Genomic DNA, 27,350 nt, shown 5'->3' on the forward strand with positions numbered 1-27,350 from the left:
TCATGTATGGATGTGAGAGTTGGACCATAAAGGAGGCTGAGCACCAAAGAATTAATGCTTTCAAACTGTGGTGTTGGAGAAGACTCCTGAGAGTTCCTTGAACAGCAAGGAGATCAAACCAATGAATCCTAAAGACAATCAACTTTGGATATTCATTGGAAGAAGTGATGCTGAAGCTGAAGTTCCAGTACTTCGACCACCTGATGAGAAGAGCCGACTCCTTGGAAAAGACCCTGATGCTGAGAAAAATTGAAGGCAAAAAAAGAAGGGGGCAGCAGAGAATGAGATGGTTATACAGCATCACTGACTCAATGGACATGAATTTGAGCAAACTTCTTGAGATGGTGAAGGACAGGGAAGCCTGGTGTGCTGCAGTCCACGGGATCACAAAGAGTTGGACATGACTGACTGAACAATAACAGTATTCAACAAATATTCAGACTCAGTATGTAGGAGGGCAGGCATCAGTGGACAGAAATACCTGAATTAGGAAACTCTATGTCTACCCTCAAGAATCTCTGGCTTCTGTTACTGAGTCACTAATAAATTCAGAACAGGTTGATGAGTGTGGTAATAGAAGCAAAGTGAAAGATGCCCAGACTGGGAGTGATTTCCTGGCCCTGGGGAGAGCAGTGAGGGCTTCCCAGAGGATTTTGGAGGAGGGTTTTCAGAATCCGTCCTTCTCTGGGTTATAGTAGAAGCACATACCAGGCAGCGGTGAGAACACCTTGTGTGAATTCATGGTTGTGTGAATTAGTTCGGTGTGTTCCAGTGAACTGTAAGTGGTTTAGTATGTTGAAGTTTAGTCTCTTAAGCTGTGTCCAACTCTTTGGCGACCCCGTGGCTGTAGCCCGCTAGGCTCTTCTGTCCATGGGATTTCCTGGTTTAAATTTGCTTGCATGTAAATACAATGAGGGTGAAAGTGAGGCTGGGAAAGTGGCCAGAGTGGTTTTGTGGGTCATGCTGAGGATCTGAGAGGACACTGTTATGTCAGGTAAGGGAAGCCCTGGGGCGGTGTTAAGGACGAGAGTCTTGTGATCAAGCTAGCATTTTAGAAGACTGACTTTCCTGATGGAGCCTAGAGGAGGGCAAAACTAACCAGAGGCAGGCGGGTCAATCAGGGCAGTATAGGGTATGAATCGGCACAGGGGCTAGTGCTGGTGGAAGGAACTGGAGAAAACTCAAGACACGGATTTGATGGTTCATTTCATGTGTCAACATGGCTGGGCCACTGGGTGCCTAGACATTTGGTCAAAACTTGGTTGTGATGCATTTGTCAGGGTGTTCGTAACTGAGACTAACGTCTGAGTCAGTAGGTGGAGTGAAGCGGCGTGCTCTCCCTGGTGTGGACGGGACTGATCTGCTGTGCTCACCCCCTGAGAACAGAAAGGCCGAGTAAGAGAGAAGCCCTCCTGCCTGACTGGTTCTGAGCTGGGACGTCAGTGTGCCCCGGCCTTTAAACTCGCACTGAACTGGAACCTTGGCCCCTCCTGGGTCTGGAACCTGCTGAATGTCAGATGGGAATGCGCACGGTCAGCTCTCCTGATTCTGGGGCTTCATAGCTGGACTGGAACTACACTCTTGGGTCTCCTTGCTGACTTGAGGTCTTGGAAATGCTCAGCTTCCATACTCGCACAAGCAAGTTCCACGTAAGAAATGTATTTCTTTGTCGCTCTCTCTGTCCTGTTGGTCCTGTTTCCTTGAAGCGTCCTGACTACACACACGCGGAACATAGACCCGGCATAACATGGCCTTCCGGTGTGCGTGGGGGATGGAGCAGCGATAGGGTGAGGATGCTCCCTTTCCAGTGGCCTGGTGACTGGAGGGACAGTCCTGCTGTCGGCTGACATGGATAGCGTGTGGGGCACATACTCACTGTAGGTCGGTATGTGCACTGCGTGAAGATGACTTGTTTGTTTTTATAAACATGAAGTTCATGGTGTTTAGGATGAACAGAAAGATGCAATTTAAGCCACTGGTTCCATTGGCCTGATTTTATAAATGAAGTAGGAACTGTGGAAATGGATGAGGAAAGGCATGAAAAATTGAAGTGGAACGTGACTGTTTTGGGGGCAGCAGAAAATGTATTTCCTGTTTGGGGGTGGTCGTTTCTAGGGCCCGGCATGTGCAAGGAGGGCACTGGCTATGGTTTGTTAAGTGTGCTTGTGATCCACTCTCAAATGGTGAGCAGAGTGAAAGTGGAAATTACCAACTGCAAGGAAGTGAAAGAGGCAAGGGCCCAGTAAAGTGGAATATCAAGTCTGTGGGCTCTAATGTACGGGAGAGACTACAGAATGTTTTTTAAAGCAAATGTGTAGTTTTAATTGCTATCTTATTTCATGTATTTTTGTATGTGATTTCACACTTTAGCATGATTTAGATTTCTTGATACCTATAACTTTTAATAATGATAATGTTTATTTGTATTTCATGTGTACTAGACTGTGATTGATCAGCTTATGTGTGTGTAGTTTATTATCTGTTTTAAATCTGATAACACACCTTAATTATATCATATCCAGTGACTTGGAGGGAGATTACAGTCCTCAGTCCCTTCAGCCTAATAAGAAATTAAGAAAAAAGCATCTCTAATTTCTGCTTTACCTTAATGCCTCCTGGAAAAAGAATTACAGAAAGTTTCAGGAGCATGGCTTCATTTCCTTTCCTTTCCTTTGGATACAATGCTTTGTTAGCCGTGCTTTGAGATTTATGTTGAGAAAAGTCATATAAGCCAATGAGTGGAATCTGTGGTTACAGAAAATTCATTAAAGAGGGGTATTCTCGGTTTTCATGCTCTGTGTTACCCAAAGAAGGATGGACATTTAAAAAACTTGTCTATGAATAGTCTTATTTATGACTGTTGCAAGACTGTAACCTGTTAATATTCATTATCACTGAAAATGTTTAATTCTCTCTAGGAAAGTTTTCCCCCGTTTTCTCTCTTCTGTTTTATAAGGATATATACAGTAGTAACATTTGCCCACTATTATTTACTTACTTATTAGGCAATGAGGGATATCCATCATGAAACTGTTGGTTTCCAATGCAAATACTGTTTGTGTTCTTAAAAGTTTCATTACCGAGGACAAATGGGAGAATATATTAATTGGTTATCAGAGGTAGTAAATATTATAAAAAGTAAATTATTGGCTCTTGTTAACAAGTACTCTGAGACATTATGTGTTATTTTTTTGAAAAACCACACACTATTTGTCTATCTATTCTGTCTGATCTTTCTTATGTACATACATAATTGTTGTGGTTTGGTGTGAGATCATGGTGCGCTGTGAATACTGTAGGGTCAGAGGAGATCTGTCTCAGTGAGCAGCAGGTTGTCCCACTAAGCATTTCCCCTGATAAGGCATCTTCTGGGCTTCCCAGGTAGCACAGAATTCTCCTGCCAGTGCAGGAGATGCAAGAGACGAGGGTTCGATCCCTGAGTCAGGAAGATCCCCTGGAGTAGGAAATAGCAACCCACTCTAGTATTGCTTGCCTGAAAATTCCGTATGCAGAGGATCCTGGTGGGCTGCAGTCCATGGGGTCACAGAGTTGCACATGACTGAGCGACTGAGCACACGCAAGAAGGCACAGGGTGTCTTCTGCAGATGAGAACATTATTCTGTAGGGAACCACAAATATGACCAGAGACAGAACTGCCATCTGGGAGCTCATGAACAAGTGGGAAACATATAGAAGTTGGTGAATGCCGTTGTGGAAATGTCCAGAATCTGGTATGGAAACACGCAGACCTCTGCTGTGGTTGGCAGGCGTTGAGATGGAGGGCTTGGTTTCCCTTATACTTCCTGTGGCTTTTCTCCAGCCTCTTCATCAAGTTCAGCCTATACTTACATCCTTATTGGTAAATTTGGGATAGCCACATAACCTTCCAGGGTTGCTCTGAACATCAGTTGAATTAGTTCCTGAAACCACTTTGTAAAGTGAAATATGAATAAAAGATTCTCTTCTTCTCTTTGCTAGCATGAGGTTCAGACTGTGAGCCTCACTGTGTCCCACGTCAGCGTGATCCTCCCCTGGAGCCAGGCATGCCTGTAGGACACTGAGAGCCTGCTCCCTGTGTGGGGTCCACACAGGTGGGATTCTCCAGCATATGCCCTTGTCACTTTTCTGAAAGCACAGAAACACACCGGCAGAAACAGTGGTGTTCTGTTTTGTGTAATCCTGTCAACAATGCTTTTGAATTGTGCAAGGAGATCCAACCAGTCCATCCTAAAGGAAGCCAACCCTGAATATTCATTGAAAGGACTGATGCTGAAGCTCCAATACTTTGGCTATCTTATGCCAAGAACTGACTCATTAGAAAAGACCCTGATACTGGGAATGATTGAGGGCAGGAGGAGAAGGGGATGACAGAGGATGAGATGGTTGGATGGCATCACTGACTCAATGGACATGAGTTTGAGCAAGCTCTGGGAGATGGTGCAGGACAGGGAAGCCTGGTGTGCTGCGGTCCATGGGGTCGCAAAGAGTCAGACACTACTTAGTGACTGAACAACAACAATTCCTGTCATGAGAGCCATATGCGTGGTTAGAACTGTGGCCCTCAGATTTGCATTTTTGAGCACCTGGAGATGAGATGGTGTGGTTGTGACTTGCCCAGAGGCTTACCAGTGAGGAGGGTTGGGGAAGCAGAAACAAGAAAGCAGCTTTTGCCTCTCAACTTACTTGTTGGGAGAATTCGTTTTATAACTCTTCCTGAAATCATCACCCATGAAGTTAGCTTACTTTGATGGAAAATCGAATAGGTTAATGAAAAATTTAAACTTATGTTCACTTTCTTAGCAGAGAACTATTTTGAGTTCCCTGAAAGAAATATGTAATCTACCTGAAGAATTACCATAGTACCCTCTGCTCTACTTTTGTGAGGAGTAAGATGGATGTCTCAAGAAGTTATTTTATCCTTGCTTATAAGAAAACGAAAGTGTCTGTCAGCTTAAAATGACCATGCCATCTGCTGGTTGTAACGCAGAGATAGCAGCATGCAGTTAAACTGTTGCAGTCCACCATTCTGGGTACCACCACATTTGTGAATTTGCCTCATCACCTCCCTAACTTGGAGTACAGATTTTGTAGTGATAATTCACAGTCTCATCTTCGCACATTTGTGGGGGTCACAGTAGACACTTGTTAAATGAATGCCCTCTGAACTGAAGCACTCTCCTCTGGTTCAGCCTCATCAGCTTCAAATTTTACTGAAGGACGAAGGAGCAATGATTTAGATTTCAGGTATGTGGTGGGGCAGGGAGAGAATGCTGCTGTACCGTTTGTTCTTCTGCCCGTTTAACTAGTGTTCACCTGTTTCCAACTTAAAAAAAAAAATGATGGTTGGGTGAGGTCTCCTTTAATTTCCTATGTGTCAGGGCTATTTTTTATACCCCTGTGCATTCTCATCCTAATTCCTTCAGCCTCGGGCTAAAAAAGTCTTTCTTCATCAGTAAACATTGCCCTTCCGTGGGTCCTTGACTCCATCTCTCACCTGCTCGCTGGCTACGCCCCCACCTGCCAGTTTTATTTTCTGTCCTAGCTGTAGCTTTTGCTTATTGGGTTTGTTTTTTTTTTTCATCGTAATCTATAATTGCTCGAGTTTCTTTTTTCCCAGTGTGTCCTGCCATGTTCACCGGTAGCTGCTCCCCTGTCAAGCTCTCCCGCCCAGGTCCTCATGAGCCTTGGCCACCCTTCCCTGTGTTTGTGACTTTCCCATTCACTCTGCCGTTCACTTCACCACCCCAGCTGACCGAAAACTGCTCAGGACGTGATCGCGGGCAATTTTTTAACTGGTAATTCTGACAGATGTTTTATTAGTACTTTATTTTATCAGACTTCTCGCCTGCATGTAATTCCTCCTTGAAACTCTTCACTTGGCTTTCATGACACTGTTGTTTTTCTTCCTGTACCTCTTCAATTGCCCCTTCTCTGTCTCCCTGATGGCCGTTCTCTCCACTCAGCCCTCAGATTGACATTCCTCAGGGTCCCTCTTGGAGCTTTGTAACCATTCCTTCCAATACCACCCCCGCCGCACACTGCTGACTCCTAAAGTGTCTTTGCAGTCTAGACCTTTTCCACATCCTTTGGCTTCTGTGGCTAATTTCTAGGTGAATGTCTCAGCCTAGATTTCCTCTGGTTGCTTCCAAGTTCTCAGTGTTTCTCCTAAGCCCCTTTCCTGTCTGTATTTGGACTGTTCAGTGGGTAGCACCGTCGTCTACCCAGGCGCCTAAGTCAGAAGCACAGGATGCGTGTATTCCTGGTCCACTCCGACCTCTGCATCCGGTCCATCAGCTGGCTTCCATTGGTGCTTCTTTCCCTGCTCAGTCCCTTCCTTTCTGGTTTTCCACTGCAACTTCTTGGTTCATTTCATTCATCACCTGACATCACAGAGGCCACTCTGAACTGATCTTCAGTGTCTGATTGAGTCCTTCAGTGTGCTCTTCACAGAACCCATAGAACGATCTGTGATATGAAAAGATGATCATTTTGCTTCCCTGAGTCACACCGTTTGTTGTCCCGTTCCTGCTTCCGCTGCTGACATCAGTGTTACTGAAAATGGTTTTATAGATACATGAGTGTGCTGAAGGATGTTCACTGATTTCAATATTGTGGGTATGTTTTTGTTGTCGGTCACTCCCTCAGTTGTGTCTGACTCTTTGCCACTGCATGGACTGTAGCACGCCAGACTCATTCATGTCCATTGAGTTGGTGATGCTATCTAACCATCTCATCCTCGGCTGCCCCCTTCACCTTTTGCCTTCAGGTTTTCCCAGCATCAGGGTCTTTTCCAATGAGTCAGTTCTCATCAGGTGGCCAAAGTATTGGAGCTTCAGCTTCAGCATCAGTCCTTCCAGTGCATATTCAGGACTGATTTCCCTTAGGATTGACTGCTTTGATCTCCTTGCAGTCCAAGGGACTTTCAAGAGCCTTCTTCAGCACCACAGTTTAAATGTTGTCAAGTCTTCAGTCCTCATCCTTCTTTATGCTCTTAATTCTTCACACTCGTACATGACTAATGCAAAAACCATACCTTTGACTGTACGGACCTTTGTTGGCAAACTGATGTCTCTGCTTCTTAATACGCTGTCCAGATTTGTCACAGCTTTCCTTCCAAGGAGCAAGTGTCTTCTAATTTCATGGCTGCAGTCACCACTTTTACTGATAATCATTTCACAAACAACAACCTTTTTGTGTTTATAATGACATCTCTGCCAAAGAGTTACATAAAGTTACTAAGTTAAGCTTTGAACTGCAGTATGTCTCAGCTGATTATGGTGGTTATATATATATATATATATAGTTTCAAAGATCTATGACATACACACATACATACACATACATATATATATTCATACATTCACATATATGCGTTAATATATATAAACACATATAGATACATATACTTGGATAATTATAAACAAATATACATGCATATATATAAGTTGTTTATTTTTTTCTATATTAGGTTTCAGTTCAACTCAGTTCAGTCGCTCAGTCGTGCCCGACTCTTTGCGACCCCATGACTCACAGCACGCCAGGCCTCCCTGTCCGTCACCAACTCCTGGAGTTTACTCAAACTCATGTACATTGAGTCGGTGATGCCATCCAGCCATCTCATCATCTATCGTCCCCTTCTCCTCCTGCCCCCAATCCCTCCCAGCATCAGGGTCTTTTCCAGTGAGTCAGCTCTTTGCATGAGGTGGCCAAAGTATTGGAGCTTCAGCATCAATCCTTCCAAAGAATGCCCAGGACTGATCTCCTTTAGGATGGACTGGTTGGATCTCCTTGCAGTCCAAGGGACTCTCAAGAGTCTTCTCCAACACTACAGTTCAAAAGCATCGATTTTTCGACGCTCAGCTTTCTTCACAGTCCAACTCTCGCATCCATACATGACTATTGGAAAAACCATAGCCTTGAGTAGACGGACCTTTGTTGGCAAAGTAGTGTCTCTGCTTTTCAATATGCTATCTAGGTTGGTCACAACTTTCCTTCCAAGGAGTAAGCGTCTTTTAATTTCATGGCTGCAGTCACCATCTGCAGTGATTTTGGAGCCCAAAAAACTAAAGTCTATGTGTGCATATGTACATAATTTCTCCAAATTGCACTCACTCTACACATTAATACACATAATACAATTTTAAATACAATTATATAGAATGTATGAATTATGAAGTTCTTACTATCTCTTTTAAGATTTTTTTGTGGTTTGGGCTCTATGTATATGTCTGATTTAATCTCTTGCCTTATATTTTCTGTAAAAGGAACATGAAACTACTGGTGGGTTCTTATAAGTACAGTGATTTGCTTTGCCTTTTTAAGTCTGTGCATTTCACTGACCTTTCACTGACCCTTTGGTCAGTGAAATTCTCTGCTCTTCCCCCTGTTCCTCGAACTTTTAACTTGGAACTCCTGCTTATGTCTTATAAATTAGTTCTGTTACCTCTTCCAGGAGGCACTGACCTAACCTGGGTGGGATGTGCAGTGGTCTTCCTATTTTCGTAGATTCACGTGTTATTTTGCAGGTACCTGTTGGAATCTGTACTAGATGGTGACTTCCGTCCGGTTTTGTGGGCTCTCTTCTGTGTCTTTCAGGCATGGCCTTGATGAAAGATAGTGACCTGACAATATGCGGGGTTAATCACCCGTGCTTTCTCCCAGATATACAACTTTTCTATAGTCAGTCCAAGCAATTTCATTCACATTTCTCCTCCATGTAATTTTTACACTACTGCTTCTCAGATGTCTAAGAATGTATTTCATGCTTCATTTAGTGTTCTGAGTTAGAAAAGGCAGTCTCTAGTTTGAAGAAATGTTAGCCACAAAAAGATAACACTTATATTCTCTTCCGTTTCAGGAGATCCATCTTCCCAGTTGCAGGCTCAGGAACCTAAAAGTTCTGAAAATACACCAACTCTGCTGGAAGATTCTGGGTGTTATTTATCAAGTGAGCAGCAGACGCCCTCAGAGACGCCCCAGTGCTTTGGGGAGAGCCAGATCCCCACCCCCTTCTCATCGCTGCCCATTGGGAGTAGACCTTGTGCTCCCCCAGAAGAGCCTCTGACTTCTCACATGCAGTTCTTGCAACATCTGCTTGGACTGAAGAACTTGACTGAGTCAGAGTATCTGAAAACAGACTTAAGCCACTTTGAAAATGCCTCTTCCACAATATCGGATTCTGTTTTTCAGTTGCTGGATGGCTTGATTGCTTTTTACCGAGCACCCAAACTTCCTTGTTCAAGCTTTTGGATAGAAGCTATTGATACATTAGCTAGACTGATTGGTCATTGTAACTTATCTGATCATATTCTTAGAAAGTGTTCCACAAAGTTGGAAGAGTTTGAGAAGACCCTGCTTCAGGTTATTTTAAGGAACAACCATATCAATCGGGTAAGTAGTTCATTTCTTTTATGTATGAAATACCATGTCAGTGATTTGGGTGAGCACACCAAGTGGGTAGTGCCTGTTGCGGTCACTTGGCCTCATGACCCAGAGTCTCCAGTTGGACATTGCTTTGTAGCCATCTGCAGCTCTGACTTTGCCTCAACATCCAGCTTTAGCTTCTGATGTAATGGCTTTTTTCTCTGTGTAGGTGCCTGTGCTTTAAGCTTGTGCTTCTCCACTTTGTTTTTGTCATTCTGTTGCCCAGTTGTGTCTGACGCTTCGCGACCCCATGGACTGCAGCACGCCAGGCTTCGCAGTCCATCACCAACTCCTGGAGCTTGCTCAAACTCATGTCCATCGAGTCAGTGATGCCATCCAGCCATCTTATCCTCTGTCGTCCCCTTCTTTTCCCACCTTCTATCTTTCCCAGCATCAGGGTCTTTTCCAGTGAGTCAGTTCTGCACGTCAGGTGGCCAAAGAATTGGAGTTTCAGCTTCAACATCAGTCCTTCCAAAGAATACCCAGGACTGATCTCCTTTAGGATGGACTGGTTGGATCTCCTTGCAGCCCAAGGGACTCTCAAGAGTCTTCTCCAACACCACAGTTCAGAAACATCAATTCTTTGGCACTCAGCTTTCTTTATAGTCCAACTCTCACATCCATACATGACTGTATGTCTCTGCTTTTTAGTACACTGTCTAGGTTGGTCATAGCTTTCCTTCTGTGGAGCAGGTGTCTTTTAATTTCATGGCTGCAGTCACCATCTTCAGTGATTTTGGAGCCCCCCAAAATAAAGTCAGCCACTGTTTCCCCATCTATTTGCCATGAAGTGATAGGACCGGATGGTATGATCTTTGTTTTCTGAATGTTGAGTTTAAGCCAACTTTTTCACTCACCTCTTTGACTTTCATTAAGAGGCTCTTTAGTTCTTCTACAGTTTCTGCCATAAGGGTGGTGTCATCTGCATATCTGAGGTTATTGATAATTCTCCTGACAGTCTTTATTCCAGCTTGTGCTTCCTCCAGCCCAGCGTTTCTCATGATGTATTCTGTACATAAGTTAAATAAGCAGGGTGACAGTATACAGCCTTGACATACTCCTTTTCCTATTTGAAACCAGTCTGTTGTTCCATGTCCAGTTATAACTGTTGCTTCTGGACCTGCATACATATTTCTCAGGAGGCAGGTCATGTGGTCTGGTATTCCCATCTCTTTAAGAGTTTTCCATAGTTTGTTGTGATCCACACAGTCAAAGACTTTGGTGTCATCAATAAAGCAGAGTAGATGTTTTTCTGGAACTCTCTTGCTTTTGCGATAATCCAGTGGATGTTGGCAATTTGATCTCTGATTCCTCTGCTTTTCTAAATCCAGCTTGAACATCTGGAAGTTCATGGTTCATGTACTGTTGAAGCCTGGCTTGTAGAATTTTGAGCATTAGTTTACTAGTGTGTGTGATGAGTGCAATTGTGCAGTAGTTTGAGCATTCTTTGCCATTGCCTTTCTTTGGGATTGAAATGAAAACTGACCTTTTCCAGTCCTGTGGCCACAGCTGAGTTTTCCAAATTTTCTGGCATATTGAGTGCGGCACTTTAACAGCATCATCTTTTAGGATTTGAAATAGCTCAACTGGAATTCCATCACCTCCACCAGCTTTGTTCATAGTGATGCTTCCTAGTAATAGTATGGCTTTATTTTATATATATATATATATATATATATATATATATATTTGCTTCCCTTGTTTATTTTAAATGGGTTTCAAAGGTTGACTCAGGGATTCTTTTATTGCAAGTAACATTTCAGGTAACCTGAAATTGTTTTGTTGCTTGGCTCTTGAGACATAATAGAGAGCTTCTTTTTTGCATAACTTTGCTATCTTCCTCAATATCTGGTCCTTTGTTTGTAAATGCCTTCACATTTTAATCCTTTATAGTTGACTACTAAAAATATCAAAGAGGAGACCAAGAGGTCCATCTGACTTATTTTTGATATTTAACTGGGTAAAAGGCTCACAGGGTTGTTGGACCTTGTTTTTGTTGACAGCTCTCTGTCCCGTGTTTGTTCCCTTGTCACCATCTAATGCTCAGGGTTTTTGTACAACATAGCACTTACCTGAATTTTGCAAACTCTGACATAGTTGAACTCATAATCCAGTTTGTTGCACATCCATCTGTTCTTTTCCTCTCTATTAAGGTGTTAATTTGATCAATATTATAGAAAACTTTACAATTTAGCTTTTGACATTTTGAAAGGTACTGCATTGGAAGGACTGGTGCTAAAGCTGAAACTCGAATACTTTGGCTATCTCATGTGAAGAGTTGACTCATTGGAAAAGACTGATGCTGGGAGGGATTGGGCGCAGGAGGTGAAGGGGACAATAGAGGATGAGATGGCTGGATGGCATCACCAACTCGTTGGACATGAGTTTGAGTGAACTCCTGGAGATGGTGATGGACAGGGAGGCCTGGCGTGCTGTAATTCATGGGGTCGCAAAGAGTTGGACACGACTGTGCGACTGAACTGAACTGAACTGAACTGTTCTGTCTGGGAAGTGGAAATTTCTTTTTCTACCTCATATGGTCAGTCAGAAACTAAGTATCAGATTATTCATGGTATATATCTGTGATGAATAATTTGTTTCTTAGTTATGGATAAATACCTCAGATACTTAATATTCCTTAATTTTTTTTTTGTATCTTTTTGCTTTGTTCTTTTAATACTACTTTAAACAGGTTTTATGTGACTTGGACTCTTCCAGATACTGGCATTCATATTCCTTATCAGTTACCAGATGATGCAAATATTTTTTCAGCCTAGTTTTTCTCTTAAGGATCGGCCCACACAGGAGTAGTTTTGGGAACTGTATGTATAGAGGAAGCTTATCATGGTATAGTTTGGTCTCTGTGTTTTTATACCATTTATCATGACACACGTCCTTGAAGAATGGGTGAATGCATGGTTTTGTTGTTTAGCCAATATGTCATTGTTATCTTAGTCTTGTGTCTGTCCGGGGAGTTAACTTGGGTTGCACTGTCCTCTACTTGTAAATGCCTCTACTTTACTTGGAAAGGTAATTGTTGCCATTTAGAGAAAGTAGGATCATAAAATTGCTCACTGCATTCACAATTAGGATGATGGTTCATAAGTAAGTTTTAATGACATTATCTCTGAGGATTTTTTTTTCTCCCCAGCAAAAGCACTTTAGATTAAGTCATTCAAACTTTTGTAATTGTTGCTACCATCATCATCATTATTACCATTGTCATCTTCTTCCAGATATGTTCATAAGGCTTCTTTAGTAGAAAAATTGACTAACAATTACTCTTTATAAATGCTTTTATATATTTTTTTAGGTTTCTTTGACTAATAAACAGAATCTCAAAAAAGAATATATTCTGAAATGAAATACAGGATGGCTCCTTTCATTGTAATTTTTATGATACTATTCTTGATTTATTAAAACAAAATACCATAGTTCAGAGAAAGAAGATACTTTGGAAAAAACCTGTTTCCATAGTTTGGAAGTGCTTAATTAATTATATTTCTTAAAAATCATGATTTGTAATATTGATTTTATTAAACCTATTTTTGTGTGATGTATAAGAGAGGGTGTGGTATGAATACTTTAATATTCTGACTAAGGAATTCATGTATTTATAATTCATGTAGAGCCAGGTTATAAATAAAATATTCAGCAACATGTTTTCAGTACATTCAATGGTAAAATTTTTCTGACCACAACTTAGTGTTTCTTGAATGATATCAGTAAGAACTTGGCTTTGAAACTTAGTTTTTTCTTTAATAATATTAGTAAGAACTTATTATGTTTCAGAATTTTGAGGCATCATGGTGAATATTAGTTATATCAGGATTGTGTGTGTGTGTGTGTGTGTGTGTATATATATATATGTGCACAATATATATACATATATATGTTCAAGAAAGAGGAGACTGGAATGAGATATCTTGGAGATTGTTTGGAATAATTCCCTGATAGTAGCTTGGTTAAAATTTATTAATAAATGTAAGGTAAGATATTTGATTCATGACTTTTTTTAGATTTGGATAAATCTGATTTATTTTTGTGCTTTTTTTAATGTAACTTTGCATTAGGTTTATTTAATAGCATTTTTCTAAGGAATTATTGTCGTAGTTTCATATCTGTCCTGTATTTTTAGGATAACCAGTCGTGGGACTTGCAGGTATAATCTACACTGCCATTTGACAGGGATCAAAGATATCCGGCGTGAAACCAGGTCACCTACAGAGGTCTGCACTGCTCTTGCTCTCGGGGTCCTGGGAAGCAGTCTTGACTTAACTTGGGTTGAGCTGTCCTCTACTTACAGGCTCCAGTATGGCTCTTTCCTCATTCGCCTGTGTGTTTGCTTGGGGTCAGGAACATTTCCCTTTGAGTTATTTAATGCCCTTTGTTTGATAGCCTGACCTTTCCTATATTTCTAGACATCAAAAGGTGTTAATTTCTGTGATTAGAAATGGCATAAACTAATCCTAGTGTTGTACACTCTTTCTTCAGAGGCCAGGATATCATCATGGAAGTTTAACACTACAATGCTTACAATTGTATTTAGATTTTTCAATAGTGTCTTTGTCTTAAATTCTCATTTAGGAAAGTGAATGATGGTATGAATTTAAATACCAAAACCTATAGTTATCATTTAGCTTTTTAGATATTGAGCATATGTTGCTGAATCTTAGAGACTTAATAATGAGTTGTTTAGAAAACACATTCCTTATTTTTTTAAACCATAAAACAACTCTTGGACATATTCTTTATGAAACTGAAAAATAAAACATTGACTATAAGTAGACATCAAATTAGAGTCTTTTGTGTGTGTGGTAAGCAGAATAATGGTCCCCCAGAGATGTCTGCCTCCTAAACCATGGAGTTTATGAATATGTTATATTGATGTCATATATCTTATATGACAGTGAGGGTGGGGCTGGGGGATTAAGGTTGCTATCAGCTGACCTTAGTGTGAGATTAACCTGGATTACCCATGTGGGCCCAGTAGTCACAAGAGTCCTTGTTAGTGAAGGAGGGAGGCAGGAGAGGCAGCATCTAAATCCATAGAATTTTGAAAATGCTTTGCTATTTGCTGTGGAGATAAAAAAGTTGGTTTCAAACTCAACATTCAAAAAACTAAGATCATGGCCTATCACTTCATAGCAAATAGATGGGGAAACAATGGAAATGGTTACAGACTTTATTTTCTGGGGCTCCAAAATCACTGCAGATGGTGACTGCAGTCATGAAATTAAAAGACACTCCTTGGAAGAAAAACTATGATCATCCTAGACAGCATACTAAAAAGCAGAGACATTACTTTGTCAACAAAGGTCCATCTAGTTAAAGCTATGGTTTTTCCAGTAGTCATGTACGGATGTGAGAGTTGGACTATAAAGAAAGCTGAGCGCCAAAGAATTGATGCTTTTGAACTGTGGTGTTGGAGAAAACTCTTGAGAATCCCTTGGACCGCAAGGAGATCCAACCAGTCCATCCTAAGGGAAATCAGTCCTGAACATTCATTGGAAGGACTGATGCTGAAGCTGCAACTCCAATACTTTGGACACCTGATGCGAAGAACTGATTCATTAGAAAAGACCCTGGTGCTGGAAAAGATTGAAGGCAGGAAGAGAAGGGGACAGCAGAGGATGGGATGGTTGGATGGCATCACCGACTCGATAGACATGAGTTTGAGTCTAGGTGTTGGTGATGGACAGAAAAGCCTGGCATGCTGCATTTCATGGGGTGACAGAGACTTGGACACGACTGAGCGACTGAATTGAAGTGACCTGTGGAGATGAAAGAGGGGACCATAGGCCAAGAAATGCAGGCTGGAAAAAGGAAGTGTGGACTGACCACCGCAAGGAGTGCAAGCCTGCTGGCCTCTTCACTTTGGCCCAGTGAGATCCCTTCAGACTTCTGACCCCCAGAACTGTAATGGAATAAATTTGTGTTTTTTAAGCCACTAAGTTTATGGCAGATTCATACAACAGAAACAGAAAAAAATACACACTGTGTTTACCATTTTTATAGTGTTTTCATATCCATTCAGTTCAGTTCAGTTGCTCAGTCGTGTCAGATTCTTTGCGACCCCATGGACCACAGTACACCAGGCTTCCCTGTCCATTGCCAACTCCTGGAGTTTACTCAAACTCATGTCCATCGAGCCGGTGATTCCATCCAGCCATCTCATCCTCTGTCATCCCCTTCTCCTCCCGCCTTCACTCTTTCCCAGCATCAGGCTCTCTTCGAATGAGTGAGTTTTTCGCATCAGGTGGCCAAAGTATTACCTCATAATATGTTCATATGGTAACTCTGTGAGATAGTCATGGTTGCCATTCTTATTTCCATTTGATAGACCGGAAGAATAAGGCTCAGAGAGTTTTGCCCGAGGCCACACAGCTAGTCCAGGAGCTGTGAACACTGGCCCTCGTGACAGGCTCGTGCGTGGCCGTGCCCTCTCCATGTTCAGTCCTTAGAACCCTCACGTCAGGAAGCCGACCAGATTCCAGGGTGTCTGCCGCTTCACCTGCAGAGTCTTCTGCCCCCGGCTGGTGGGGTTCTCACGCTCATCCCTTCCCGTCAGAGTCCAGACTCCTCTGAGCCCCCTCCTCTGATCGCCCCCATCCCCGCCTCACCACTGTCAGGAACCTTAACAAGGGCTGGAATCCCCTGCACCTGTAGGAAGCCCGCCCAGCCTCCTTGGCCTCTCCCGTCTCCAGTCCACCCTGAACCCTCTTCCCTGGGCCGGACAGAGCTGTGTGCGGTTGTACAAGGCCTTGCTGCTCTGTCCCTGACCCAGTGCTGCAGGGCCTGCTGAGCCTTCTGCTCTCTTGCTGTTCCCCCTGGCCTTCCAGATGGAGCATGGGTTCACAGAGAAGCCTTCCCTCGTTCCCTGCCTCTGTCTCCCTTTCCTCTTGTTGATGAAGTCTCCCCATGAGTTCACTGCCTGCACACTCTGCAGGAGCTCCTGAGTGTGTTCGTCCTCCCGCAGAATCCTGTCTCCGGGCCTCAGGGCAGCCTGTCCTCTCTCCTTGTCCCTGTTGCTCTGTGTGCCGTCTGCTGGCAAGTTGGGGGGTCTGGTTATAGTTGGGGTGGGTGGAGAGTTTAGGCTTCTCACTGGCCTTTGCTCCCCTGGTGGGCCAAGCCACAGTTTTTTCCTCCAGTATTGGCAGCTTTAGGGAGATTATCTTTTAAAGCTTTCCATCTTGCTAGGATGCCCCTTTTCCATCCTTTGGCTGGGGGAGCAGTCTTTTATTGTTGTTGTTGATTTTGTCTGTGCCCATTGGCATTTCCAGGTTGTTGGCTTTTTTTCCAGCTCCAAATCTGGGATAAACAAGACAAAAAGGAAACCGGATCTATTGTTTGTTTTTGAAGGCACTTCCATACCGTTGTCCATAGTGGCTGTACCAATTTACATTCTCACCAATAGTGTAAGAGAGTTCCCTTTTATCTATACCCTCTCAGTCCCACTATCGGGCATATATTCAGAGAAAACCATAATTTAAAAAGATACATGTACCCCAGTGTTCCTAGCAGCACTGCTTACAATAGCCGAGACATGAAAACCACCAAAATGACCATTGGCAGACAAATGAATAAAGAAGGTGTGGAATATATATACAGTGGAATATTATTCAGCCATAAAAAATAATGAAATCATGCCATTTGCAGCAATGTGGATGAACCTAGAGATGATCATACTAAAGCAGAGAAAGACATATCATATGTTATCATTTATATTTAGAACCCAGAACAGTGGTACAAGTGAGATTATTTATGAAAGAAATGGAATCACAGGATGTAGAAAACAAACTTAAGGTTATCATGGGGGAAATGGTGGAGGGGAGGAATAAACTGGGAGATTAGAACTGACATACACACAATATATATGTACAATATATAAAATGACCAGCAGGTGCCTACTCTATAGTGCAGGAAACTGTATACTCAATAGTTTGTAATAACCTGCAAGGGAAAAGAATCTGTAAAAGAATATGTTTTTTATATATATATATATATATATATAACATATTATATATATATATATATGTTTTATATATATATATATAACTGAATTACTTTGCTATGCGCCTGAAACTAACACAACATTGTAAATCAATTACACTTCAATTAAAAAAAAAAAACGTAAGGAATAACCAAAAAAAAAGAAATGAGAGAACTCACCACCTAGTCCTTCCTTTGGGCCTAAGGTTCACAGCCTGTCTGCCTGTAAGTCTTCTTGGGTGTGTTTTAAATACAATGCCCAGGGTTTTTAGCTGTACTTAGTGAGAGGATGAGAGATACACAAGTCCGCTTCCCAGAAGTGGAAACCCGCGCCTGTGTTTTTAAAACGCACACCATCGCGCGTTACAAGGACCAGGAGCTAGCCCTGCTGCCGTCACCCAGCCCTCCAGCCCCCTGAGACACCACAGCCAGATCTGTACTCCTGTTTGGCCACCACTTAGACCTGTGCTTTTACATAAAAGGCTTGTGCTGCTGTTTCTCAGGTTATTTTCTTTTTTTATCTATTCACTTTGTATCATAGAAGACAAAAATTTATGTCTTATGGCTGCCCTCTTCCAGTCATAGTTTTATCATAAGTTGTGGTTAAACCAATATTACATATTACATATGCATATTATATAAATATGTAAATTTTTAGCACTGGGACATCCTTTTTCATTTCCTTCGTGTACAACTTTTTATTTTTTCTTAGGATTTTTTTTTCCACTTGCTTACCTATAATTGATGCCTCTTTCAGGTACGTTGACAAGGTTGTAAACATCCTCTCAATATGGCCAAACAAATTAAGTCATTTATCAGTTCCACCTTTTATTTACTTATTTTTAAGGCCCTCCGTCTTCCTCTTCTAATCTGGGCTGAGCTTTCTGTGTCTCTGCCCAGCTTACTCCACAGGGGCTTCTTTTAATCACCACCCTGGGAATTCTCTTTGCTGCTTTCTTATGCTGTATCTCAGAGTCTCTAGGTCTCATATATTCCTTTTCTTAATTTATAACTTCATTTAGGTGATGCACATTCTTTGAGCTCACTTAGAACGGATACCTGGGATGTAAACTTTAAAAATATTTGTTTACTTAAAATATTTTTATCCCAACTTTAAATTTTATTGGTGGATTAGGATAGATTTTTCTGGTTGGAAAAAATTTTTTTTCCATAGAATGTGAAACACCTTTATACTTACTTCTGAATTCTAGTGTTGCTGTTGAGATTTCCAGTGTAATTCAATTGTGATTCCTTGCATGTGGCCTTTCTCCTATGCTCACACACCCAGAGAAGCACTTAGGATCCTTTTTGTTCTTATTATTTTGTAGCCACAGGCTTCCCATTTGGATCAGTAAAGAATCTGATCCAAGAATTTGGATCGGTAAAGATTCTGTGTGCCAAGCAGGAGACACGGGTTTGATCCCTGGGCCCGGAAGATCCCCGAGGAAGAAAATGGCAACCCATCCCAGTATTCTTGCCTGGGAAATTCCACGGACAGAGAAGTCTGGCAGGCTCCAGTCCATGGGGTCGCAAAGAGTCAGACATAGGGACTAAACAACAACCCCAACCACTGGCTGGTGTAGCTCAGTGTGGGTCTTTTGAAATTCTTTTTCTTGAGTCCTTGGTGGGTCTTTGAATCAGGGATTTCGTCTTTCAGTTATGAAAAAGTTTTTGAACAGTTTTTCTCACATATTTTTGTCTTTTTTCTCCTCTGTATCCTTTTTTTATTGGAACAGTTCTTGGTCTAATCCTCTAGATTTCTTTTTTACTTGGATTGTTCATTTTATTTTTGTTTTTCCTAGGAGATTTCTTTCCTCAGCTTTTCTTTTAGCCAATCAATTGAAGTTATATTTCTACTCAAAAATTATTAGTTTCTATGACTGTTCTCTTAATTGTTCCTTCTTATAGCTCCCAGTTCTTATTTTATATATGATAATATGTAAAATATTTATATTTTCCTTGTGCCCTGCTTTGCCTCTATTTTCTTCTGGTCTTGGTTTCCCCATCTGCATTGACCACTGTTTTTCCTAGTTGAGACTTTCCAGCACCTTGAAGCATAATAACCTGGAAAGATGGGCAGATTTAGGGGGCCACCTGACAGATAACTTGGGGGAAGTGTGCATGCTGCTTGCAGGAGCACTGAGGCAGGGGGCAGCTTGGAGAGCCCTGGAGCTGCTTCAGCTTGCAGGGTTTGGTTGGGAAGGAGTGGAGCTTAGCGAGACATGACGTAATATGATGGAGAAGGTCAAGCAATGATGGTTCTTGCGTGTTTTGTTAAATACTTGAGGTTCTTCTATAAGCCTGAGGTCTCGAGGTGTACAGTTTAAAATGCATGCACAATTTTGTCTGTAGGAGCATGTATTCTTGTTCCTAGGAAGGCACCCATCATTTTCATGTTACCCCATTTCATGTTACCCCATTTTAGTGTGATCCCCAAAGTAAAGGTCACCTGGGAAGCCATTGAGATTGATTTGCACAGCCCACACAAATAAATACGCTTTCCTCCACATTCTACCCCTTTTCAAAACATGGCTCAAATCTCACTTCACTGATAAATTCTTTATCAATTTGATCCTGAAATGGGCTCCTCTTTGGAACTCCTATAGCAGTTATTGTCTGTGTAATTCACTGTTCAGTTTGCCGTATGCTGTCTCATTTTAGCTTATCTAGTGTGGCTCAGTTTTTTAAAATATTTTATTAGACCTGTCAGATATTTGTATTGCAGGCACGAGTAGCTGAAGTTAGCATCCCCCAGATTTTGTTTACTAACCCTGACCTTCAAGAGGTAATATGTCGGGTTCCACATCTATGAAAGGAAGACAGTAAATGTGGTTTCCTCATAGGAGTGTTGGTAATTTTCAGTGAATAGATGCACATGAAGTGCTTATTAGCATGATACCTGGTACCATGTAGTCTCCTGAGGAAGGGGCCCTATTCCTAATGCAATGCTGAGCTCATCTTAAGAGCAGAAGGAAGTATCTTTTTGAATTGAAGAAGACAATGAAAACAAATTACAGGTTAAACTTTATATACCCCCATGCATACAAGTACCATCTTCTGTCTTTTGATCAAATTTTTTTGTGTTTAAAGCCTAGTCATGTGGATGGCCCTAGAGTCTGTCATCCAGAGTGAAAGTCAGAAAGAGAAAGACAAATATCATATATGAATGCATAGATATGGAATCGAGGAAAAGGGCCCAGGTGAACTTATTTGCAGGGCAGGAATAGAGGCACAGGCATGGAGAACGGGCTTGTGGCCATAGTGGGGGAAGGAGAGGGTGAGCTGAACTGGGAGAGTAGCACTGACATACGTACACTTCCGGGTGTAAAGCGGATCCAGTGGCCCGCTGCTGCATAGCAGGGGAGCTCAGCTCAGCGCTCTGTGATGACCTAGATGGGTGGGCTGCGGGGAGTAGGATGCTCAAGAGGGAGGGGATGTATGTATACATACAGGTGATTCCCTTTGTTGTACAGCAGAAACTAACACAACATCGTAAAGCAATTCTACTTCAACAATAAAAACATAAATGAATAAAGTAAAACCTTTCTGAGCATTAGCTCTGTCTAACTGATGTTGAAGCACCTCCACGAAGCAGGCAGAGGGGCATCATCTCGTGGTGTCACTAAAATCACTTTCAACAACCACAGCCTCCCACTAGCTGATAAGCTTACCAGCAGGTTTCATGGATTTTTCTATTTTAATTATAGAAAATCTGTGTTAATTAGTAATAACTATTCAACGGTCATGCTTTCACTTACTCTCTGCACCCATCCCCTCCTGCTGAGCTGTGTTATGTCCCCGCTGTGGAGTGTGGTAGCTGTTGATTCCCCCTAGACTGTCATTTTTGCCTAGATCCCCGATGCCACGGCCTTCAGTCATTTATAGACAAATCTGAAGACATGTCTTATGAAATCAGATGTCTTTTTTCACCAGTATGTGTTTCCTAGTTGTGTCTTAAAGCTCAGTCATGCCACAATCATATCACTTGGTAAAACATATTAATTTTTTAATCCATTGTGTTCAGGTAGCAGTATTTGTTTTACCTTTGCCTGCTGACTTAGGGCATCCCTGTAGTAATGACACAGACTTTTACTCCTGCACTGACTTTCCAGAAAGCTTTGCCTTCCGTTTTTGTTACAGGTCTTCATCAGTTTCTTGAAGTTCGCTACGTGGATTTTTAATAGTACCCGCAATCTGCTTTGTTTTAGGATACTCCTGGGAAACAGAAGTTGTGTCTGAGGCTAAGGCTCCATGCCTCATTGCATCCTTGTGCAGGGTTGTAAAAAAAAAAAAAAATCTGGGCTAATATTCCTGTAGTTGTACTTAATTTAATAGGCATTTACTGAAACGAGTTTAACATAAACTAAAATCTTGATACTCATTTGATCACTGCATAAATCAGACATTCTTTGGATTTACAAAGAAATGTTTAACTTGCAGTGCTCATGAGGATGAAAGAGGACTAGACAGAACAGAACGTGGTTCAGTTTACTTTCAAGGTACAGTTTATCTCTTCCTAAGATAACTTAACAGCAGTCTGCTGCTGCTGCTGCTGCTGCTAAGTCGCTTCAGTCATGTCCAGCTCTGTGCGACCCCATAGACTCCAGGCTCCCCCGTCCCTGGGGTTCTCCAGGCAAGAACACTGGAGTGGGTTGCCATTTCCTTCTCCAATGCAGGAAAGTGAAAAGTGAAAGTGAAGTCGCTCAGTCGTGTCCGACTCTTAGCAACCCCATGGACTTTAGCCCACCAGGCTCCTCCATCCATGGGATTTTCCAGGCAAGAGTGGGGTGCCATTGCCTTCTCCGAACAGCAGTCTACCTTCATGTTATCCTTCATAGCTTGGGAAGCACCCTCACCAGGAGTTTATTATCTCTTATTACAGCAACTCTGTGTTTATGGTTGTTATTACTGTCTTCAGTTTATAGAGGAAAAAAATTGAAGATAGGCAGGTTAAAGGACTCATTACTTAATTTACTTAATTAGATACTTAATTAACCAGTCATGGAAGAGCTGGATCTCAGACCGATAGTTGTGACCACAGATTCTTTCCCTCTTTCTACTATATCTTATTTCCATCATTAGTTTAAAAAAATTATCCATACAAAAAGAAGTAAACTGACTTCAGTTTATGGGATAGCAAAAAAAATCCATTTGAAATCAAAGACCTTCGCAATATTTCTCTCAATTTTATAAGAAGAATATTTATTTATAGTTTGCTAGGGTAAGTTTCTGCATTTTATTCTGTGCACAGGTTATATTTATAGAAAGGAAAATGAAGCTACTGCTCTGTGTTATGATATAAGGTCACTGTTTCTTTGTTTTCTCTTTATTGGCTATAAATAACACTCTGTTGGAGACTTTATAATAGCATATTGAGTCTTACAGCACTAGTTTCTAATTGAATATAAACTATGTGGTTTTGCTTGTGTCTGCATAAAAATTAAAATGTCTTCCTTCCTGTTTTAATAATTTGTATGAAGTACATTTATATTTTGATGTTTATAAATTTATAAATAGGAATTTGAAGCTATCTTTTTTTTTTTTTTTTGGGTATATTTTTCCCATTGAGTTCCGAATCTTCATCAAGTACCCACCGCAGTTAGTTGTCAATCTTTTAAGGGTTGGGAAAGCTTATCAAAGCTTTCAAATATGAGACTTGGAAAAATCAAACAATCCCGAGAACATTAAAATTGCTTTATCATTGTTTATTAGCAACACTGATTTTGAAGCAGAACATTTTACTTTGAGCATATAATTAACCATTAACCCATTTACTTGTTTTTCTTGTGGTATTTTTCATGTGCTGGGCCTGTAATATAAAAAGTGGGACCCCTCTCATGGGCTGGGCTCTGTCAGAGATACTGGATGTACTATACTTGACTAATGAGACACAGTCTCAGACTTGATAGTGAGAATAGCTAATAATCTAGATAGCGATAAAGTAACGTGGCTTCCCATGTGGCGCTAGCGGTAAAGAACCCACCTGCCAGTGCAGAAGACTTGAGAGGCAAGTTTGATTCCTGGGTCGGGAAGATCCCCTGGAGAAGGGAGTGGCTACCCACTCCAGGATTCTTGCCTGGGAAATCCCATGGACAGTGGAGCCTTGCAGGCTGCAGTCCATGGAGTCGCAAAGAGGTGGACATGACCAAAGTGACTTAACACGCACACATAAAATAACAGGTATGTAAAAAACGAAATGACAAAGGTAAATGGGAGAAAATAAAAGACCTAATTTAAATTGTTCAGACATGCAAAGCCTCATGGAGGAAGAAGCTTTTAAATAGAATGAGAGGGAGTTCGCAGTAAGGACTTTGGTGCCAGTGGTCATGGTGTGTCCGTGAGACAGGATGGGTATGTGATTGGAAGGAGGCGGGTGCTGCAGTTGAGAGCGGGAAGGGCAGAGTTGTGTAATAAGTTTGGGAAAGTATGGACTGGAAGGCATTTGTAGGTTACATCCTGTATTCATTTCCTGGGGCTTCTGAAACAAATGATCACAATCTTGAAGGCTTAACAACAGAAATTTATTCTCTCACAGTGTTGGTGGCCAGAAATCTGAAATAAAGGTGTCTTTGTATGGAGGTTTAGGGGAGAATGTGTTCCTTGCCTCTTCCAAATCCCGGTGGCTTCTGGCAGTGCTGCGTGGTGGCTGCATCCAGCTCGGTTCCGTCTTCACTGTATGTCCGAGCTCCCTGTGCCTCTTACTTCTGAGGATAATGGTAATGGCATTTAGGGGCTTCCTAAACAATCTAGGGTGCTCTCTTCATTTCAAGATTCTTTACTTAATCACCATCACAGAGACTTATTTTCCCTAAATAATATGATGACATTCACAGATTACAGGGACTTGATGTGATATCTTTTGAGGGGCGTTTATCAGCCTACCACATCTATCCGGAGTTTATTTCCTCTCTTACCCTTTGACCTTATTAAAATATCTTTCTTTGTCTACACGCAGGCCATGCACGTGTTGTGCATGCTTCACTCCTTAACCAAGGATGCTTCTCATCTCATCCCCCTTGCCTGGAATAGGCATATAGGCATTTCAGCCCATTGAGGTCCCAGAAGGGGCTCTGCTCTCTCTGGGCTTCTGGGGAAGTGTCTTCTCATTCTCTGAAGGATTCCTAAAAGCAAGTCTCCATGCCTTCCTCTGGCTACTGTCTCTTGAAGATGCAAAGCAGGGACTCACAGTCATCATGCTCTCATCTGAAGGACAGAACAGATAGGTAAAGGAGGGTAAACTCCAGAGAATCACAGGGAATCCAGCCAGAACTGGTCAGCCCTGCAGCCTTTACAGTCTCTGGATTTCCATCTATAGAAGTCAGTGCATTTTGTTAGCATTTTAAGTGGTTTGAGTTGGGGTTCATGCAGCTGGCAGCCCACAATATCTCTTGGATGGACTGTGGCAAGGAATTTGGATTTTATTTGCTGTGAAATGGAAGTCTTTGATTTAGGTTTCAAAGCCTCACTGAATGGGGATAACTGATTAGAAGGGACAAAAAGTGGAAGTAGAGAAGCCATTTAAGTCATATTGCAGTCCAGGTGACTGGATGGTGGTTTACACTAGGGCGGTAAATGTAGAAATGAGAATAGTTACACGGATTTAAAATACATACTGAAGACAAAAGTATGTACTACAGGATTTCTCATTAAAGTTGGTAGACTAAGGACAGATATCTAATGTGACTTCTACCCTGATTAAAACAGTAGTAATGGACTTTATTTTTAAGGCATAATCATATGGGGGAGATGGGAAACCAGACAATAGCAACAATTAGAAGCTGGAAAGGACTTGAACAATTGGTAAATGCCTTAGGAGATCCGAGAAAACAGAATGGTAAGGACCTTTTGAGAAAGCTATTTTTTTTTTTTTTTTAGCCATTACTTCATTTATCTGAAAATGCTGCCTTGAGCAGCATTCCGTGTCAGATAAGCACACAGTGTAGAATCAGCCCTGGGTTCAAATCTTGAATTTGCCGTTTATTAGCTGTGTGTCTTTGAACAACTCTGTCAGTTTTATCATCTGTAAAATACAGAGTAACAAAACCTACCTCTCAGGGTTAGAATTTAACGCAATAATGTATGTAAAATGCCTTATATCAGGCATGCAGGAAGTAATAATATTAATAGCCACTGCTGTTGTCATTATTGTTGTTCAGTCACTGAGTCATGTCCAATTCTTTGTAACCCCTTGGACTGCAGCACACTAGGCTTCCTTGTCCTTCACTATCTCCCAGAGGTTGCTCAAACTTACATCCATTGAATCAATGATGCCATCCAACCATCTTGTCCTGTTGCCTCCTTCTCCTCCTGCCCTCAGTCTTTCCCAGCATCAGAGTCTTTTCCAGTGAGTCGGTTCTTTGTATCAAGTGGCCGAAGTGAAAGCTATTATCCAAACTAATTTTCACAGTAGACTTGCCAAAGACCTAGAAATTAGCTTTGTTAGTTAGCTCTAGAAGAGAAAATGGAGGCCAGGTGCTGGAAGGTAAGATAAGGAGGTTTGGTCAGAAGTGTACTCAGGAAGCATTAGAGCCCAGGACCAAGGACAGCGCCCCCCTGCACTGCCCCCACCCCTCTCTCCCATGCACCTCCCATGGCAGGGATGTGCCAGTCCCACAACTGGAGGAAGCCCAGAGATTTATTCTCTGGAAATAGTAGTAGTAGTGGTAGTAATCATAAATCATCTTACTGGGAAAATTAGAATTGAGGGTACAAGTGCTGTATTTTTTAAATGGAAATTAAATAAACACACATGTACAGTTGTTGATACCTCCCTCGCTGTTTATCCCATTTGACTCCAGAACACTGGCAACAAGACCTTTACCTCTCAAACAGCAGATGAGACATTTTTCTGGGAACATTGAACATCCCTGGAGGAAACACATGGATGTACTGAAATCAGTTTCCCTGAAGGAAACCGCAGCAGAGCTCTCTGTGCTAAGGCTTGGTGCCTGGCTCCGCCCACAAGCCAGAGCTGCTGTAGGCTTTCAGTCCTGGCACGGTTAGCAGATTTCCGAGGGAAGTGTCTAATACGAAAAATAGATCATGAAAATAATTGGGTGGATTCAAAGAGCAGACAGAGGTAGGGGAAATCTTCCAGAATGTAAGGGAAATAAGTAATAGAAAATCAGTGAGCAAAAGAAAACTGGAGGGCTGATTTTTGGAGTTGAACATTTGAGTAATAGAGTTCCAAAAAGAGGGAAGAAGAGAAAAGAAGAAGAAACCATTGAAGATACAACTTAAGAAATTTCCTAAAAGTAAAAAAATCTGCATTTCTAGATCATCAGCCTACCAAGTAGCCTGTACTTGGATGAAAATAAACTGAGGTTATCACCATGAAATTTCAGAATACTAGTTCAAAGAAAATATGTGCTACCAGAGAGAAGAGGAAAAAAATTTAAAGTTTACAAGCCAAATACCAGGAATATACATGTTTCAGATTTTTCAAAAGCAAAAACAGCAGAAGAATTGAAGACAATGAAATCTTATCAAATATTTTCCTGGAAATTTATTTCCAGCTTAGGATTTAGTACTTGATCAAACGATCAATCAAGTGTAAGAGTAAATGAAGGTATTTTCAGGCATATTAGGTCTAAAATAATACCTCCCATGTATGTACTCTTTCTCAGGGCACTATTAAGTGGTATTCTCTCACAAAATGAGCTGTGAACCAAGAATAGAAAGCAGGAAATATAGGAAACTGAAGAACAACACTCAATGGGAGGCACTGATGCTGAGGGAAAGAAATTTCAGGATGACTGTCTGGCACAGGGCTTAGAGAGCAACCTCATGGACTGAAGTCAGAGACTCTAGCAGAGAGCCTTTAAGAAAGTAAGCCTGACAGAATACACAGTGTAGGAATGTCTTCAGAGTAAATTAAGACTGTTGTAGAAGAATATGGGGTGGAATTTAATTAGATGCATAAAAATTAACCAATG

The 27,350-nt window shown here is 41.6% G+C and overlaps 1 protein-coding gene across 1 annotated transcript in view; it reads left to right on the forward strand.

The window, feature by feature from the left end:
* MEI4 (meiotic double-stranded break formation protein 4) overlaps positions 1-27,350 on the forward strand; it is a 252,788-nt gene that overhangs the window by 73,723 nt on the left and 151,715 nt on the right. Inside the window, exon 3 of the mRNA XM_005896959.2 lies at positions 8,858-9,390. Within this exon, the coding sequence (XP_005897021.2) occupies positions 8,858-9,390 (533 nt within the window). The remainder of the gene's footprint in view (positions 1-8,857; positions 9,391-27,350) is intronic.

The sequence above is a fragment of the Bos mutus genome, chromosome 9 (genome assembly GCF_027580195.1).
Source record: "Bos mutus isolate GX-2022 chromosome 9, NWIPB_WYAK_1.1, whole genome shotgun sequence".
NCBI lineage: Eukaryota > Metazoa > Chordata > Mammalia > Artiodactyla > Bovidae > Bos > Bos mutus.